General features: G+C 40.6%; 1 protein-coding gene across 6 annotated transcripts in view; it reads left to right on the forward strand.

Moving 5' to 3' along the window:
• CCDC91 (coiled-coil domain containing 91) overlaps positions 1–20,557 on the forward strand; it is a 341,433-nt gene that overhangs the window by 58,172 nt on the left and 262,704 nt on the right. For all 6 annotated transcript variants that reach the window (XM_044996321.1, XM_044996330.1, XM_044996304.1 and 3 more), the window contains 2 exons: positions 2,965–3,009; positions 4,189–4,267. In XM_044996321.1, coding sequence (XP_044852256.1) covers positions 2,980–3,009; positions 4,189–4,267 — 109 coding nt within the window. In that variant the 5' untranslated portion in view covers positions 2,965–2,979. The remainder of the gene's footprint in view (positions 1–2,964; positions 3,010–4,188; positions 4,268–20,557) is intronic.

Genomic DNA, 20,557 nt, shown 5'->3' on the forward strand with positions numbered 1-20,557 from the left:
GGAAGCACAAGGCATCCAGTCCAGAGCAAGGTGGAGTCCAGTTGTTTGGACAGCTTCCTATTCCTGCTGCTGGCTTAAGTAGGACCAGTGGGACTGTGCCAATTGGACCATATGGTGCACCTCTCACTGGTGCTGGGCTTTTTGGGTCTCAGGTAAGCCACGGTCAGCTGCCTGCTAGGTGGAGGGTTGTTGTGTGGCTGTTCCCATGAACCTTACAGGCTGAGGCTTGAGATCTGCGCGTCATGATAGTGTCTGCTTCAGCTGCTTCTGCTTCACACTCCCAGCTTCAAGTGTTAGTAGTCTAAGAAAGCATGAGAATCCTCGCTATCCTTTGTAGAAATCACTAAATTATTCTTATGCATCTGTTAGGTGTATATGCATCAAATAGGTAAACTAAAAAAGGTACAGCTGTTATTTCAATAAGGCTTACAACAAATGCTATCAAGTGACTAAAGAGTGAGTTTAAAAGTATATGAAAGTAAAATAATTTCTTTTGTGGAGTAAATAGGTTAATTTAGGTACTACACTTAATTAAGCTGAAATTAATTTGATGATTGCTAGGTTTATATTGTGTGTGTATTTATAAAGTTATAGTTTAATTATCACTATCTTTATTGCTCTTTAATGTAACATTATTTTATAATTAAAAAAATTACATTAACATTTTCTTTCAGATGTTCTCTATGGGCCTGTTCCAAAGCCTATAGTCAGTCGAAAGACTCACATTAACTTTAATGAGCATTGAATCAGGCCCTATAATATTAACTTAGTTTGAACTTCATTTCAAACTATCGTAAGTTTCTGAAATATTTTTGAATGCTTTATGTAGCTGGATAGCCATCCTTGATTTTTGGATACATGCTAATGATGTGCAGTGATAATAGTGTTTTGTCATATGACTTATTTTGATTCCCTTTCCTTCAGTAATGGGTTCCTGTCTACATATTTTCTATATATATCATTTCTGTGACAAGAAAACAACTCTTTATCACAGTTTTCTTAAAAATGCTGTTTTATTTTGATGCAGTGTATTTAAGCTATTAATGTTAATTGAGTGTGCAGGCATGAATGAAGGATTAGTGTTTGGTCACTTAAGGCTGGATTCATAGACCTGGCATCTGTGCTGCGAAAAATATCCATCTGGCATCTTTGCTGCAAAAAGCTGTGCGAACCTTGAGAATTTGATTTGTCTTTTTCAAGCTTATGTGGAAATTGGGCAACATTTTTATTTAATTGAATTAATTTCTTATTAGGCATAACAATGCTGATTCAATTTAACTTTATCGGTAATAATTCATTAATAGCAAATTTGGTAAGCCCTGGAAGAGACCAATTTTCTGTGTCGCTAATGATTTTCAGCAGCAGATCGACGCTTGTTCTGCCTCTAACTTTGGAGAAATTGCTCTTTTATAATCTGATTCATTAGGATTTCTTGCAAACCACCTGCATCTTTTTATTTCTGCCCATATGTTACTGAAATCTGTGCAGCCAGCCATTTAGTTTGACTGGAAAATTAATAAATTTTATAAATTTCTTACCTTTCTTACATTTATTGAGATTTGTTGGGTCATCCTTACCCTTAGTCAAATATCAGGAGGAACTTTGGGGATATATTACTGGTTTAGATGTATTCTTTAGGAGCAACCATACATAGCTTGATTTACCTTCGTTAGCCGAGTAACTTGCTCCACGTGTTTCAAAAGAAACAAGACAGTTTTAGCTAAAAATATATCAAAATGCCACAGAAATCATGGCTGCAACTCAAAAATGCTGATCAGTTTTGAAAATCTAAATCAAGGCCTGCCATGAAACCTAGGGAAGAACCTTTGTGGTGACAGAGAGACTTCCAGAAATTCACCACAGTCCTCTTCTGAGTTGGAGTTTGTGCTGATGTTGCCAGACAGCTAAGAGATGTGAAAAGCAGGAAATATTATTGAATTGAGCCACAGTGCCAATTTGGAAAAGAAACTTAAAATGTAAAAATATGTTTTCCATTCCTGGCAGATGAACATAACTTCAGAATATATGGCAGATGAAGAAATACAGAAAATTTTAATTCTGCTAGAAAGTTCTTCTGGAAAATAAAACAAACAAAATCCTAGCTTTTTTTTAAATGAAAAAGTTGAACAGATCCTAGTTTTACAGTAACAAGGAACCATTTTATTTTATTTAGATCAGAAATAATATGGTGGTCTGTTATAAATCCAACCACTCAAATGTCAAATGAAGATATGATATAGAAACATTTGTTACTATAAATGATCTCAAGTCATTTAGTGATGTCCAAGAGACTAGGTAATTCGGCAGCCTTTAACACCATTGATTATGGCATGTGGTGCGCTTCACTGCTGTGTCTATTGGTAGACAGAATCACTTTTAAAATGGCGACTTTTACTGAAGAGATCTTGAACAATATTGCTCTTCCTCACCAGGGGAACTCCACTATTGAGTCCCACATGACTCAATCTTGTAATTCTTCTTAATCAACATATAGGAAGGTCTAGAGAGATTTTGAAGCACCGTTGTCTACAGTGCGGTGAGGGAGCTATAAGTCTCCAGTTCATCTGACCTGGGTAGACCTGTTTCCTGGCTTTTTCAAATATCTTGTGGAGATAAGGACTATTATGAAAGCTCAATAGGCTTATGCTCAGTTGAATGAAAAGTCAGTGATAATACTGGGACTGAGAAGGTAATTTGGATGAACTAGCAAAAGACTGTAATTTCTCTTGATTGAGTAGGTCTGCTTGTCTGATATCACTCATTGCTTTCAGATGCAGAATCTGCTGTGGTTATCTATGTCTTTGTCTCCTTGAGGCTTGGCCACTGTAATGTGTTCTACTTGAGTCTATCTTTGAAGGCTGCTTGAAGATGTATTCTGTATAGCAAAAGCTTCCCACCTTTGGGATACAGCAGACTGCCAACAGCTTAGATTTTTGATCAATATTATTTTATACTGTCTTGTAGGTGCCAAACTAGAAAATGGATGACGATGATTTTGGAGGCTTTGAGGTATGTCATGTTGCTGACCTTAAACGGTTAGCTTTAGAAACTTTTTGAAATTATATCATTTGGAGGGGCATGCTTTATTTCAGGGGTAGGCAACCTATGGCACGCGTGCCGAAGGCGGCACACAAGCTGATTTTCAGTGACACACACGCTGCCTGGGTCCTGGCCACTGGTCCGGAGGGCTCTGCATTTTAATTTAATTTTAAATGAGTTTCTTAAACATTTTAAAAACCTTATTTACTTTACATACAACAATAGTTTAGTTATATATTATAGACTTATAGAAAGAGATCTTCTAAAAACGTTAAAATGTATTACTGGCACGTGAAACCTTAAATTTGAGTGAATAAATGAAGACTCGGCACACAACTTTTGAAAGGTTGCTGACCCCTGCTTTATTTTATGATTAGTAATTGTACAGATGTTAACATGAAAATTGTGCCTAGTTGTCAACGTTAAAGCAAAATTTACCAACCAATACATTTAATAATCAAGCAAAATAATTTATTTTTCTCTCTAGATAGAACATAAATTAGGTATGGTCATCGTCTTTGGAAATCAGGCCACTTAACTAAGTGTCTGTGTATTAGGTACCTAACATTCAGCATTAAATTGTAAAAACTTTGGCTTAGGTTTTAATATTTAGTTGGTGCCGGGCAGGTGTGTGTGTGTGTGTGTGTGGTGTGTTTGTTTGTTTGTTTGGTCAAGTAATAAGTATAACACACTCCTCTGCACATTGCGTAAAAGTTGTTTTGTATTCAGTTTAACAATTGTGAAGTTAAATCAAAGATGTTAGTTTGTTTTCATAGTTGTGCCTGTGATCATATCTGTATTTCATATCCAGTTTATTGAAGGCTTTTTCCTAAGTATACCTGTGCATTTTAGCCCCAACTAAGCAGCCAATCCTAAGCAAGTGCTTAAGTGCTTTGCAGACTAGTGATGCACTTACAAAAAAACCTACAGAAATCATTTGTGTGGTGCATGCTCATTACAGTTGGACAAATACAGTTTAAAAAAAAAGTTATTCCATTGCTAGTGCAGTGCAGTTTAGGTCAGTGTTAAAGGAATATATTTGAAATGCTTGATAGCTTGTGATGAATGTGATCATTAGAAAATGCCTCCTGGAAAATCTGCGCAAAAGTTTTTAGAAGTCTAACAAAACAGTATTTTCCATATTTCTAGGCAGCAGTGACTTTTGAAGGTGAAGATGGTGAAACACAAACTATTTCTCCTGCTATTCCTTGGGCAGCATTTCCTGCAGGTACTGGTAATCAATCACAGTTCTTCTCTTCAGCATGTGGGCCTGTCTCTTCTCCTTCCTACTTATGCAACAGCTCTCTGGCACCTCCCAGATATTCCCAGTAAAGTAGTGATTGCTTTCTTGCAGCAGCATGAGACTCGCTTTTAGAATGTTCTTGTGTTGAGGAACTGTTTTGGAATGCTCCAAAATATTCTTGAGAAATGGATGATTTTTAACTATTCAAAAGCTGAGTGGAATTTCATGAGACAGAGAAAAGGCTCTTCCCTTGTCTGAGTGTGTTCTTCCTGATGAATATCAAAGGTCTGTTTCAAACAATAGAAAGGTGCTGAGAACTTCCCAAAGAAAAGATTACAAAAATCAGTTCACATTTTTTCTTGTGGCTATTTTTGTATCCCTTCACTTGTAAACCTAGAGTTCTTTTCTAACTTAAGTCCTATTCTGCGGAGTTGTAAGGTACAGAAAAAAAAATTGGAAACTTTAAAGTGACATTTATACAAAAAGTATTTTAGGAAATTTTTATAAGTCTGATGGTTAATGATATTCCAGGGCCCAAAAGCAATTGCTACCTGTCTCTTCAGAAAGCCTAAGTATCTTTCCTTTACAAAATTAGATAGCACCATTGTAAAGTTACAAGTTATAGACCTTAAACTTGAGATGGATACAGTACTGAATATTGCTTGATCTAACCTTAGAACAGTATAATTTAGGGGAAAATGCCACATTTTCAGCTGAAAGAAGGAAACCTTTCTCTAGCAATGTGATTTTAAAAATGGTGGGAAGGGTAAGTGAATGTAGTTGTTCAGAGATGTTCATGTCAGCAGTCCCTGTGGAGATGGATTAGCTAGAGCAGGAGTATGCAACCTATGGCACACGTGCCGAAGGCAGCACATGAGCTGATTTTCAGTGGCACTCAGACTGCCCGGGTCCTGGCCACTGGTCCGGAGGGCTCTGCATTTTAATTTAATTTTAAATGAAGCTTCTTAAACATTTTAAAAACCTTATTTACTTTACATACAACAATAGTTTAATTATATATTATAGACTTATAGAAAGAGACCTTCTAAAACGTTAAAATGTATTATTGGCATGCAAAACCTTAAATTAGAGTGAATAAATGAAGACTCGGCACACCACTTCTGAAAGGTTGCCAACCCCTGAGCTAGAGAGTGCAGGAGACATGGGCAAAAGTACAAAATAAATGCAGTGTATCACAGAGTATAACAATAATCAAAGAATCTACGCTCTGATATCTAATTTTGATAAATTACAAAAATCCATACCAAAGTCTCAATAGATGGCTTAGATCCAGCCTACTCATTTACACAAGTTTGAAACAGAATGTAAACTCAAAATTATGTGGTACAGAAGTGTGCTAATGTGATTGAAGGAGGTTTATAATCTGTAAATGTTACCACCAACTTCCATATCTTCTAGCTCCATTGTAGGCTAACCTTACTTTTTAAAGCAACAACTAATATACAGAATTGCGGATGTATGTGGTTTGTGTCTCTCGGACAACCGTAAAATAATAATGTTGCCTGTACCAAAACACCCTCCTCTTCTCCCCCAGTTTACCAGCTTATGAGATTTGTACTGTTATCTTGGTAAATGGTTGGGAATGAGTGGAGGAAGCAGGTCACATCTTTCAGCTTTGCTTCCCCGGCCAAAGATTCACAAAACAGAAAGGACAAAGGAGCCAGGCCTTTGGGGCTTTGCTGTTTTTATAGGACATGTGAGAGGAATGAAGCTGTAGGATACAGTTTTCAAAAACAAGTAGGTGATTTAGGTGCCCAAGTCCCACTGAAGGTGAATGGGACTTGGGTGCCTAATCATTTAGGTGGTTTTGTAAATTTTACTTTTAGTTCTTTCTTCAGAGTTTTTTGAGTACCTTAATTCTATATGTGTAACAGTGTGGAATGGATGAGATTTTTACCTTTTGGGGAGAAACTCTGACTGCACAGGAGATAAGCCGGGACCCCTATCATAACTACATCTTTGCCTCTTCTGTGTCTGGGACAGGAGATTCAGAAGGGTAGAGGGATAGGTTAGAGGTATTTGTGTTGGAGGAGGAAATCTTGTGGTAGAGAAATCTAAAAACTCAATTGGTTCATGGTTGATCCTGTTTGTTTTTTGGTCCCTTTAATATTAGTTCATGATCGCTGTTTAATTTTTATTTGTTAAAACTTTCCATTGACAAAGAGGATGTTATCATTGTAGTTTGTCTCTCCAAAACTTCGGTCAAGAGCTTGTGCTCTCACTTACCTCGCATAGTTCCTCATGGGTACCAGATGTTGGCCGGGGCAGGGCATCAATCAGTGTTCAAGTAATTGTCTAGGCCAGTGATACTCAGAATGAGACTTGGGAGCTGCAAGTGGCTCTTTAATGTGTCTCCTGTAGCTCTTTGCAGCACATGATATTAAAACATTGTGTGATTTAATTATTAACCAGTCAGGATGCTTTTATACTGTGTTATTAACCAACTGTAGAATATTTGGTCAGTCATTGTATTGTGAGAATAATATATTGTATATTATACAGTAAATGAAACAATGCATTCACACTACTGTCACTCTTTTGGGTAATATTGATGGTTAAGTTGGCTCCTGAACCACTGAGGTCTGAATATCACTAGTCTAAGCTCTCCACATTCCCATTTGGCATCATCATTCTTCAGCTTCTACTTCGTCATATTGTCACCAGTCTTTTGCCACCCCAGCTCTTTTTAGAGTGTACCAGTATTTTTGTCTGAGGGGTTATTGTTCTGAAGAAACTAGTTTCTCTAGGATCATCGGCATTTCTTGCCATTTTGTGACTCTGTAGCTTTCCACAGTGGTATTTTTGGGTAAGGGATTTTAAGAGGAAAGGCTCTTTCTGGACTCAGGTGGTGGAATCTGTTTGTGCAGTGGGTGTCTTGGATCATCCACCTGTTTTTTGCCTTTGATTTACTGAAGGCATTCCGCTTCACTGATGATGGTGCAATTCCTATGAGATAGCATAGCAACAGTGAGGGGGTCAGGTTCAGAGACCCTGTGTTGATCCTATAGGTTTGCTTGAGTTCAGTGTCAATTTTGTGCGCATCGTTTGAACGTGACCGTACTGGGGCACAATAGTCCTCAACTGAGTAACACAATGTGAGACTGCTTGCTTGGAGTGTTTTGGGGTTAGCTCCCATTTTGTATTGGCCAGTTTCTATGGTACACAGTTCCTGGAGTTCACTTTCTTTTTCTGCTGCTTGATGTGCTCTTTGTACGTCAGCATTCAATTTGCTACCCCAAGGTACACTGTATGTTCATAGTGCTCAAGAATTGTACCATCCCATGAAATCTGGAGATTTTGCTTGGCCAGATGAAGTTTCAGATGGAAGGTGTGCACTTATGTTTTGCTGGATTGACATTCAGGGACCTGTGATAGTATTCTCTAAATATGCTTAGGGAGTCTGTTAGAATGCACTTGATGTCCCCAGTTCTCTCCAGTTTCGTGGCAATGCAAAGGTCATTTGCAACAATGAATCTTCACGTTGTGGGGAATTCTGATTGGTCATTTGTGTAGACATTATATTGCAAGGATGTGGACACTGAACTTTGAGGCAACCCATTTTGTTGAGTTCTCCATCGAATTTTCTGGTGATTGATTCTCGAGCACCTGCTGTAACACTATTTAATACTCGTCCACCCAGTGTTGGTGCACAGTTCAATTTCTTGATGTTAGTACATTTCAGTTATTCTTAACATTTAAAAGTTTCTATAAGCTTAGAGGAAATGAATATTTTTATTTGCATATATATGACATGAATAAATACAGATCCTAGAGTGCAAATTTATTGTTTTATATGACTGGGATAAATCACGCATGCAAATCGTGCATCAAAGTTGTGAAATGGACTACAAACGCAATAAAATAAGGTATTCAAAAGATTAACACATGATGATGGGAGGTGGGGGACACTGAAGATGCTACTCACCTGAGGCTCCATTGGGTCTAGGCATGACCTTGCCTAGGGATGTACCTTGGAGCAGTCTTCCACACTAGGGGGAGACATTATCCATAGTGCTTGTATGTTGGAGTAATATTACAGGTGGATTCATCCAATTCAGAGGTAAAAGCCTTTGTATTCAGCCTTTCTGAAGGTGGATGTTGGCAGGTACTTTGTTCTTCGAGTGCTTGTTCATGTGAATTCCAATCAAGTGTGTGCGTGCACAGTAGCCAGAAGACTTTTCCCCTAGCAGCAACTGTAGGGTTAGCCTGGGTGCCCCCTGGAGTCACACCTTTCCTGGTGCCCAAAATAGACCCCTGAAAACCCTACACTCCCCCAGTTCCTACTAGTGACGGTAGCTGGAACTTTCCCTTGCTTTTCTCTTGCTTCGGCAAGTGAATTAGCAGTGCCTTACACACTGTACATAGTTAGTTTCCAGTAATTCGTATAGTTTAGTAGTTCTTTTATAAGTTTCAGTTACAGGGGGTTTCCCCTCCTTGTGTCCCATCCCCATTTATTGCCAGTGCATGCCACGGCTTTAAGACTTGCCAGATTTGTGCGAACTGCATACCAAAAAGTGACCCCCACATAGGGTGACCAGACAGCAAATGTGAAAAATCGGGACAGGGAGTGGGGAGTAATAGGAGCCTATATTAAAAATAAATAAATAAATAAATAGACCCAAAAATCAGGACTGTCCCCATAAAATCGGGCCATCTGGTCACCCTGCCCCCACACGACCTGCTTACAGTGCCTGGGTGAGGGTCACCATAAAGACTGCTGCAAAATCTGTTGGGAATTGGGGCCGAGAATCATTGAGAGGGAGCAGCATCTCAAAATTCTCCTTATGAAGGCAGTTCTCCGACCTCAGTTGGATGCAGGCATCGGGGATCCTGCTCCCAGCATGTCATCTTCGGCGCAAAGCGCTACGGCACCATCTTTGAAGGATCCGGCGCCGAAGAAAGATCCTGGCAAGGAAGCTCGGCACTGTCATGGAGCATTTCGTGGACATTGCAGCCTTTGGCATCGGTCCCAATCGCCGGCGCAGAGGGCCCATCTTGCTCACTGCACCCATCGGAGCATCTACTGCTCCCATCTACCCCAGAGGTTTTCGAGGTGGTGCAGGGCCTATTGAGGCTCACGGTGCCATGCGTGCCGTCGAGACAATAGAGCGTCCCAAAACCACAGGTTCTGTCCCAGTACCCCATGCGGTCAAAGGGAAAGCCGGTGATGATGGCATGCCGATCCTCATAATTTTGGCACCCTTCTACTCCAGCACCGCCATCCAGGGAGCACAGTCGGTCCCCTGTTTCTTGACGCTCTACCTCGAGAGGAGCAGGGCCACCTTGTCCTGCTGCTCAGAGTTGGAATAAAACTCCTACTGCTCCGACTATAGCAGGTGCAGAAGATCCTCCTCACATTGAGGCAGTCCCACCTGAGGCAGTGGGCCCCTCAATGGCAAAATCCAGTGCATAGCCCTTTTGGACTCTATGGGCTTTCCATCAAGCCCAGGGTTGAAGTCAGGTGTCCTGCTTAGGTGCAGCATCAGTGGTGTCCGTGATCTTCGTTCCCCCATGATTGGCACCGGAGCCAGTGCCTCGGTCATTAACACCAGCACCTGCGGTGCCGTTTTCGGCACCCACTACAGCAATGACATAGTCCGCTTTGGCCCCGGAGGCATCAGTGGCCCCAATTGTGGCTACGGCGCATGATGCACCTTCGGCACCAATGACGGTACCGGCACTGACACCGCCTCAGTCATTGGTGCTGGCTGCGATGGTCCTACAGGAACCTCAGCACACATGCTACACCAGGCGCCGGCACTGGTGTAGACCCCGATGTTGGCACTGGGACCAGGCCAACCTACTCCAGTTCCCATCGGGTCAAGAGATCCCTCAGGTGGGGACAGTAGGGAGCAACCACTTCTTCTGGTGGTCTCCTTCTCACCAGATGAGGCCCTAGTGGGCACTTCAGTAGCCCCATCTCTGGAAGACTCCAGGGTGTTATAGCAGCTACTGCGCCGGGTCACCCAGGGTCTGGGCATTAAGACGGAGGAAGTTGTGGATGATGTGGACCCTATGGTGGACATCCTGCCTCCCTCTGGCCCTGCTTGTATTGCCTTACTGCTGATAGACAATCACGGACATGACCAACACCCTTTGGCAAACCCTGGCCTCGCTGCCACCTACAGTCAAGCGCAATAAGCACAGGTACTTTGTGCCATCCAAGGGCTATGAGCCCCTCTGTTTCCACCCTCAGCCTGATTCCCTGGTGGTGGATGCTGCTAACCAGCGAGAGGGGCAACAATTTCAAGGCCCTTCGCCCAAGAACAGGGACGCCAAAAAATTAGACCTTTTTGGGCAAAAGGTTTACTCCAATGGGAGGATTGCAACTCCAAATATCCAACCAGCAGACCATCGTCAGCAGGTACTCCTACAGTGCGTGCTCGGCGATGGCTAAATTTATGGAGTTGCTCCCCTTGGACTCGATCACGGTTGTCTTCAACATCCGGACTTTGAGTTGCTTCACCTCATGGCATGGAAGCTCCATGGTTGAACCCGATGGAGCCTTCCTGTTCAGACTAGGTTAGACAGGTCCTCCTTGGCAGCATAAAACCCTCTACAAAAACCACATAACTTTTCAATCTGGTTGTAGCAGCACTAGTCATCACTGACACTAGCATCAGTGCTGCTTATTCTGGACTACCGCCTGCATCTGAAGCAGCAGGGGCTTTTATTATAGTCAGTAAGGGTGCACTTAGCCACCATCTCGGCCTTTCACCTGGGCGAGGAGGGCCGCTCTGTGTTTGCTAACTCGATGGTCAGCCGGTTCTTAAAATGGCTCTACAGGCTATACCCTAACATCAGTCAGCCTGTCCCGGTCTGGGACTTCAACCTGGTCCTTTCTAAATTAATGGGACCACCTTTTTGAGCTGTTAGGGACATGCTCCTTGTTCTGCCTCTCTTACAAGGTGGTGTTCCTGGTGGTGATAACCTCGGCCAGGAGAATGTCTGAACTCAAGGCCCTAACCTCAGAGCCGCCTTATACCATGTTCTATAAGGACAAGGTGCAGCTCAGACCTCATCCTACTTTCCACCCAAAGGTTGTATCTCAGTTTCACATTAACCAGGACATCTTTCTCCTGGTGTTCTACCCTAAGCCGCATTCTAGTGGCAGAGAGCAGAGATTCCACTCACTAGATGTCTGCAGTGCGCTAGCTTTCTGTATTGAGAGAACAAAGCTGTTCAGAAAATCAGTCCAGCTGTTCGTGGTGGTGGTGGACAGAATGAAAGGCCTACCCATGTCGTCACAACATATTTTTTGTCCTGGATCACATCCTGCATCCACAAGTGCTACAACCTGGCGGGGGTTCCTGCACCCCCAATCACTGCACACTCCATCAGGTGCAGACTTCGTCAACAGCATTCCTGGCGCAAATCCCTACTCAGGAAATCTGTGGAGCAGTGACGTGGTTGTCCATCCCCAGTTTTACCATGTGATTACGCATCAGGCCAGAGACAATGCGTCCTTCGGACGAGCAGTGCTCCAATCAGTGGACGACTCTGACCCAGCCTCTTGAACTTGGGCTTGTGAGTCATCTGATTGGAATTGACGTGAACAAGCACTAGAAGAAAAAATGGTTACTCACCTTCTCATAACTGTTGTTCTTCAAGATGCGTTGTTCATGTCCTTTCCAATACCCACCCTTCTACCCCTTTGTCCGAGTAGCCGGCAAGAAGGAACTGAGAGGGTGTAGGGTCGGCAGGGCTCTATAATGGGCACTATGAAAGGTGCGACTCCAGGGGGCACCCAGGCCGACCCTAGGGTTGCTACTCGGGGAAAAATCTTCCAGCTACTGTGCACGTGCGCGTACACACACATGCTTGATTGGAATGGATGTGAAGAATGATAGTTACGAGAAGGTGAGTAACTGTTTTTTTTCTGGGTTCCTAGGTTTTCCTGAGTTGTAGCTTCTGTTGCTTGCGCTGGTGTATCTTGCAATCTTGCGATTGGTGCCATGACTCCCTTCTGAAGTTGCCTTTCATTTTCAGAGATGAGAGAGGCTAGGTCAGGGCTATATTCCTTGTTCCATTTTGCACTATGGAAGGTAGGTTGGTCCTTGGTGGGGTGTGGGGAAGTTCATAGAGCAGGATCAGTTTCTTTTGCAATCTACTTCTCAACTTCTTTCCCACTGTTTTCATTGTTGGAGTATCCGCATATGGTGGCCTGACTGTTGACGTTGCCAGTGACCAGGCATGCTCTTTCTGGCAGTGTTAAGTTGGTTGGCCATACAAGCTGCTCACCTGGTGGTTTGTAAAGAGACAACTACTATCCTGTTCAGCCATAAGTTCCATTGTACCATAGTGTTTCCCACTAGTCTTCTGTTGTATACAAGTATCACACTGACATAAATGTTGCTTTAGATGTTCGCAGCAATATGCATACCAGGGATGTTTCGTGCTGTTGTCTCTGTCTCTGTTACAGGCATGTGATGTCTACTTTCATGCCAGACAGAACATCAGCCTTCTCTTCAGAGAATTCCTCTACATTGGAACTGATCATTTTAAGTGTCATCTTTGACTGAGGCCCTAGGAAGGGCTACTTATGTTGCATCTATTGTGTCTTTCTTCTGTCCTGGTCTGTGTTGTCAACTTTGGATTCTCCCATGGTTTGTTGCAATGGGAGAATAACTGGTGATGACATGAAAATCTCTGACTTTGCCTCCACAGAGGATATTATTAAATAATAGAATTGGGCCTTATTTACACACAACTTGCACTTGTTTAGTAGGTATGTGTATTTAAACTAATTTAGTTAACCAGTGCAAGTTTGTGTGTGAGTACTTTTAAAAATGTTTAAGACTGCTTTATTTAATTATTATGTATTCGGTTTATAATCAATTATGCTGAATAAATGACTCTCTTAAACTGAAATAAAGAAAAGCTACACACAAACGTGCACTAGTTTAACTAAACTGTTTTAAAAATACACTTTTAGTTAAACCTGTTGCAACTTTGTCCAGAGAAGATCTTAGATTTCAATTCATATCAGAAGGGAGGGTAGTTTAGTTGGTCTGTGTTTTTCCATTCTTTTCCATCTTTTTTCCCCCAATTTCCTCCTGGCCAAATTAAAAACAAACAAATCCACCCACAGCAAACTGAGAGTTCCTCCAGGACCCTAAGAGTAGTTGCAGACTTTTGTATTTTATACATTGACAATATATGGGCAAAACTTTCAGTGATCTCTACAAGTTCTTGAAACTACAGGTCAGCTATTGTGACACAAAAACAGATAATCCAATAGCCAACCATATCTTAAACAGTGACAGTAGCCTTTAGGATACCGGGACTGTTCCTCATTTGGGAGCGTCAGGAAGGTCTGAGTAACTTGACAATAGAAAATGTCAGGAGTTCTGATTCTGTATTTCTTATGCAAAACTCTCATGGGTGTGTTGACTGACTGAATAACGATTAAACTCATATTAAAACAGTGTATGTCCTGTTACGCTTAATGTTAATGATAAAACTTTTCTTAAATCTGAGCACAGCACCTCACTGCAGCCATAGTGTTTCTCTTGCAATTTCATGGAAAAAATACTATACTGTTTTTAGTAGTTTTTTTTTTTTAAAGTTCTTTAAGTCTCTGAGCATGTTATACATCTTTTTGTCACAGGTGGAAGCTGAAATGTACTGTGGAGTTACCCTTTATTTGTATTTATGTGTTTGGTGACTGTTTGGATCCTTATTATGCCATATAAAATAGATCACAGGTAAAAATAATTTATCAGTATTACATTAGATTAAGGACACGTTATGGTTTGGTGGTTATTTGGTTGTTGGGGGTGAGTTGGGTTTCCAGTCTAAGCCAAAATAATGCATCTTTTTCTATGTTTTTAAGACGATGTAATCCTTATGCGAGGAACTAAAGATTTCCACCAATTATTATAGTATGTTACTGAATAAATCACATCAACTAATTATAGTTATAAAATCCCACATAATGTTGGCATAGTTTGTGCCTATACAAAAGTTGCCCTCCTTAAACTTGCTTCCAACGTTGTGTTTACTTGTGTTACTCTATTAGCTTCCACTCAGTATATATTATAATTTGCTTTAGTTAAGTGTCATTGAAACCAAAATCAAATAATAAGGAAAACATATTTGACATGTTGTCTGGAGTGGCTCCTGACCGAGCGTGCCAACCTCAGAGCAGACTGTCAAAAGCAGGGCAGACACCCCAAACTGTAAAAAACCCATCTCCATGAGAGGAGTAGGTACCAGCGCTGGGAGTGTGGCTGTCAGCGCTGGTGCACTGTCTACACTGCCACTTTATGGCGCTGAAACTTGCAGCGCTCAGGAGAGTGTTTTTTCATACAACTGAACGAGAAAGTTGCAGCGCTGTAAAGTGGCAGTGTAGACAAGGCCTTAATGATAAATGGTCACTGACGCCAAAATATTGAGGTGACTCCCAGTCCCAAGAGACCAGTCACTTACCCCAGATCAGTTTTTACCTTAGATCTCACACTGAAGATAACGCTGGTAGCCAATCCTATAGTAACCTAATTAAGGATTTAGCTAGGAAAAAGAAATAAAAGAGCCTTTTACAGGTGAAAGCAGGCAACATATATTCACAGTGAGTTCAGTCTATGGGTGTAGTAATTTGACACTGAATGTCTTTTTAGGACTAACCCAGGTTGACCCTTGGGATCTCTACCTTTTTGTTTCTTTGCGCCAGCCTTCGTAAGAGTTCAAACAGCAAAGAGATGAAAAATCTTCATGTTAGTTATCTTTATTTGCCTCTTCCAGAATTCAAGCTGATGATGTTCTTTCTTGTACGTAGCACCTTCATGGGTGTCGGGGCCATTCAACCAGCCTTTGTGTTGTGATGTCCCGCGATGGCCCATTTAAACTTGATAATTCTTCTGGATGGGCAGGGGAATCACTTCTCCTGTCTAGGTTTACAAGTTTAGAGTAGGTATTTTAATAATTACAAAGCAAAACTAACATATTATGTTATAGCATGGGATGCAGACATCACAAGTAAGATTAATGCATTCAGCAATTTACATGCATTTTATAGAGACTAAACACTTTCTCACAAGTTTAATACCCATGTTGAACAATATTAACATACAGGTGAGCTGGTCTGGTTTCCAGCTATGAATTTGTTAGTGATCACATGACTCCTGTAGCCTTGGTAAAAGCTGTCACCTGGTTTACCAGCATCACAATATTTTCACAAATTACGAATAACATGATGGATGTAAAGTTGAGTTCTTCAAATCTATTTACTTGAATGCAAATCAGATGCGCTAGTGACTTTCACAAAATTAAAACATTTTGGCTTACTTATATAGTATCTATTTCTAAAGTCTGATGTAAGCCAAATGTGACATCCACATATTTAATTTTAAAGGGTATTTAAAAGTTTTGTATGACTTATAAGCAAGTCTGATGATTTCTTTTTTTTTGGCGGGGGTTTATATCCGGCTGTTTTTAAATAAAATAAAAACCTCTCTATGTATTCAGGTATAATATAACAAGTTTAAATTGGCAATACTGCTCTTTCTGTTACTATTTCATACAGTTCCAGTGCACTTAAATCCTTGCAAATATTTCATGAATAAAGTGGTTTATTGCAACAAACAAGATTTTATAGGACTGATCCAATGTTTTATGAACATTGCCTTGTAAGTTACCTTTTGTTTATTGGGAAATTGTGGCTTTGCCTCGTCAAGGTTTTTGGACAGAACTATTCTTGCATCATCATCTTCACACTCTGAGTGATGACAATCTTAAGTCTTTCTTTTGTTAAAGCTAAGCTACACTGTTTTGTTGAGGTAGATTATTTTGGGTTCCCTTGAAAGAGTCCCAGCACATTTTCATTATTAGACTTACACAGGTGGTTAAGGGTCCCATCAGTTTCTTGAAAGTGTTACATTTATAAAAAATAAAATTGACAAAGCAAAAAATTGGCCTATTCATTCTTCATTATTTAGGTTTAATACAGTGAAATCAAAAGTTAAGATGTCAAGATTTGGTTTTACAGTCCTTTATAAAACTTACATTAAGGACTTTTGGTATTGATGGTTCACTTGAACTTTATACCAACTTTTGAATCTTGGTTCTGCACCATTTTTTCCCCAAATATTTACAACTTGAAAGGATAGGCTTATGAATTACACAGTGCTCTGTTAGAAGAATGAGTCCTCAAAATGGGGGTGTATGTCGATGGTAATGCTATGTTCCATGTTTCACTGTTGGTTCATATAAAAAAGAGAAAATGCAGAATTTTTATGGGAAGGATGGTATACTAACACTTCTCCCCCATGCCCTACAGACAGACCTTTGGACTAATTTATCCATAATCTGGAAATGGACAAAAATATAAATAAGCATGATGGAGTTTTTTGCTGGTATAAGGGAAAAAGACAAGATACAGTAGTCAAGTATACACCTACTTTCCCACAAAATCTTCCTCCAGCAGCATGTAATGCTAAAGAAATATTGTATTATGCAGACTGGTAGCAGGAGGTAGAACTGCTTTCTTTTTAAAATTACAGTAATTTGTTCCTATCAGAATTAGGGACCCATTGTGTTAGGTACTGGGTAAGCACAGAATAAAAAGAGCTGATGCTGCAAAGAGCTTGTACTCTTACTTAAGGGCAAGATACAATAAAAGCAATAGGAAGGAATGAATGCGGAAATACTAGGGAAAACAATAATAGTATGTATTTGCATAGGCCAGCAATGTACACAGCTGTATCTGTCTTTGCTGTTGCTACTGTTTATGATGTCTCAAACTGCTGACTCCTCATATGCTACTTTTTCTGACTGTTTTATTGAGGGAGGCACAGGGAGTATTCTTCAATATAGTACCAGAATAAGAGTGATAGATTTCAGTTCCTTTCTCTGTTCCCTATATAGTCATATAATGGAGATGCTTATGTAAAAGCATCTGCTCTGTGCTCAATAACTGGACCTCAGAATAAATTTTCAAATGAAAGGAGGTAGGAATATGGTATAAAATACTGTTTGTTTTATTTTTTTTTAAAGTTGTATAGGTACCGTTTGAGGGATGTGTGGGGGAGCTACTTAAACATTGATAAATGATGGGCTTTACTATGTATTCAGTAGATGTTTGTAAAAGAGAACAGGAAGGAATTCTGAAGAAAAAGCTATTTGTGCCTCAAGATTATTTAGGAAGAGTTCCTGTATGTGAAAATATGATCCCTGTAATACTACCAAGGTCAGTGAGACCTATGGTGAGCTATTACAGCTCAGCATATCTCTATTTCTTTGGTTTAAGTCTCAGACTTACAAGAAGTTGTGTAGTTTCTGCCTTAGCAGGATCATGAAAAAATCTGACATCCTTAAGTGCCCTGTGGTTGTATGTTGGCACATGACTCTGGTTTTTCCTGTACTCTTCTAAGGCTCAGAATGACATGCATCCTGATGGAAGACTGAGAATGAGTGACTTAGATTGGCAGGAATTATATATGGGCTTCACCCGGGCACATGAATGCTTCATATTGGCAGGAGCTGCAATAAAGCTTTGGAAAGCAGGAGAATCTCGCATGTTGGAACAGCTGAAAGGGGAACTGTGCACATCCATGCTGGCCAGGAGAGGACTCTTTGGCGATGACTAAGAAGGGCTGCATGATTCTGGCCTGCTGTAGATTGCACTATCAGAGTAAAAACTTGATCTTTGAGAAATGCTGAGCAATAGATGCTGTCTCAATGAAATCCAGGTAGAAACTGCTGACTCTTGGATGTGAGAGTGGGGGTGCAGTCTGGGCAGGAATTGCTGATTCAAGCTGCATGGGTCAGGAACGGCTTTGTTTATAAGTGCTAGCCAAGACCAGATTCCTCCACCATGTATCCAACGAATGCAGGGCCTTGAGATAAGCTGTGGGGTTCTAGTGTCCAAAGGTGTACCGTAGGAGCCATTACATAGCTGCTTTATACTGACTGCTTGTTGAACACATTGTTACTGTTCTTCATTCTGATGCACCAAGATTGAGACCGTTTTTAACTTGCTTCTTTTCCCTCTGGACAAACTGCTGTGTTAAGATTAGGATTGCATTCTCACTCTTCCAGTGAATCTTGGGGAAATGGGACAACTTAAGTCACCTTCAAGGAGGAATTTGGGCTGACTCATAGCATCTTATTAAGTTAGTTCTTTTTAGTGATGGTTGGCCTCTTGTTCTTCAGAATCTAACCTTTTTAAAACAAAGTCTCTAGTTGTAAAGAAAACCTTCAGTATGTGAACCGAGCATAAATTCATTCAGTAATGTCTGCCTCAGTCTTCAAACAGACTGAAACAGTTGCTCTGAGAAGTGTGAACTGCTTGTGTTCATCTCAGTGGGATGCTGACATCTGCGTTAATGGCCCATCAAGAAGAATCCATTATCTCAGACACTTCTTAGAGAGGACACATACACAATGGAGGCTGCTTGACCCCCAAGTCACAGAAAGGATCTTTCTAGCAGCAGGAAGAAAGTATAAAAGAGAGAAAGTGATGACATCACTTGGTGTCTCTCTCCTCCATCTTAACACTTGGAAGACAAAGACTTTGAACTAGGGAGATTGGTCCCAGGCTGGAAAGGAGTTCAGTCTTAGTATAAACTGTAAGCTGCCTGTAACATCCGATGGGGTGAGACTGATTCAAATCTTGCTTAGTCTGTTAAAGTTAGAATTTAGACTGTGTTTCTGTTTTATTTCTTAGGTAACCAACTTTGATCTCTGTCTACTACTTATAGTCACTTAATATCTGTCTTTCTGTAGTTAATACATCTGTTTTATATTTTATTTAAAACGGTGTCTTTTTGGTTGCAGTGCTTGGGGAATCAAAGCTCAGATTACAAAGGCTGATGCATGTCCATTTTCCTTTGAAAAAGTGGTGAACTAATTAAGGAGCTAGCACTGTCCAAAGGAGTCTTGAACAGTGTAAGATGGTATATTTCTGGGCTGCAAGGCTGGGGTGATCGGCTAGTGCATCTATCTGTTTGATTCATGAGTGGCTCAGGGAGCATTCATGCAATTTAGCTGGTTGTGTGGCTCCAAATATTGATGGCTGAGTGATCACAGCTCCTGGAGGGGTTTTGCTGCTTGTTGCTGGTATAGCACTTTGTGTGAGAGAGCTCAGATTGGAGAGTTAAGGGAGAATAGCGGTCCTACAGTTCCAGGTTGTACCCTGGGGATACTGTCACAGTGGGCCTCACTTTTTTGCCACTCTGCTAATAGATCTATAGGATGTGGTACCTTGGTACACTAACATTTTTGGATCTCTTTGGCTTATATAAATTTTTGACACATGAATGTATTGAAGAATGAGATTCTCTTTTGTTCGTGTGATATACAGATGAGTTGGAGATTTTTTTTTAAGCTTCCACTTATTGGTATCCTTCCAACACATGGATAGATCAAGGGATTCTCTCACTGCATTTATCTTTCTCTGTAGCCTTTCAGTCTTGACTGTTCTGGGGCTATTTTTTGTCTGACATGTAGTTTCGGCACCTCTTGGTGCAAGGATTTATTAGAGAAGCTCTTTGTTCATTTATTTTGATACTTCAAGAATCTTCCATGTGCTGTCTTTGCTTATTTTGGTGCCCTTTCAACATGCTATACATGAAGGGACTTGGAAACTTATCTACTGTGGATGCCCTTGGCATACCTGTAATGACAATTTGGCAAAATGTTCTGATCAAGGCCAGTACTGAGCATTTTCAATGCCTGTTCAAATTACAGAACTCTCCAAACGCCTAGAGAAGAGTATTCTCCTTGTTACTAGTTTATTTTCTTTCATGCTGTGGAACGCAGAACTACAGTGTATATGATAAGACACATTACTAGTAGACAGTTCATAATTCTGTTAAGAATCCTGTATTCTTGATGTGCTGTCATTTAGCTAGCACTGAAAGAGTAGATGGGGGTAGGCAACCTATGGCACGCGTGCCAAAGGTGGCACACAAGCTGATTTTTTCAGTGGTATTCACAATGCCTGGCTCCTGGCTACCGGTCCGGGGGACTCTGCATTTTAATTTAATTTTAAATGAAGCTTCTTAAACATTTTAAAAACCTTATTTACTTTACCTACAACAATAGTTTAGTTATATTATAGACTTATAGAAAGAGACCTTCTAAAACGTTAAAATGTATTACTGGCATGCGAAACCTTAAATTAGAGTGAATAAACGAAGACTCGGCACACCACTTCTGAAAGGTTGCCAACCCCTGAGCTAGAGAGTGCAGGAGACATGGGCAAAAGTACATAATAAATGCAGTGTATCACAGAGTATAACAATAATAAAAAAA

The sequence above is a fragment of the Mauremys mutica genome, chromosome 1 (assembly GCF_020497125.1).
Source record: "Mauremys mutica isolate MM-2020 ecotype Southern chromosome 1, ASM2049712v1, whole genome shotgun sequence".
NCBI lineage: Eukaryota > Metazoa > Chordata > Testudines > Geoemydidae > Mauremys > Mauremys mutica.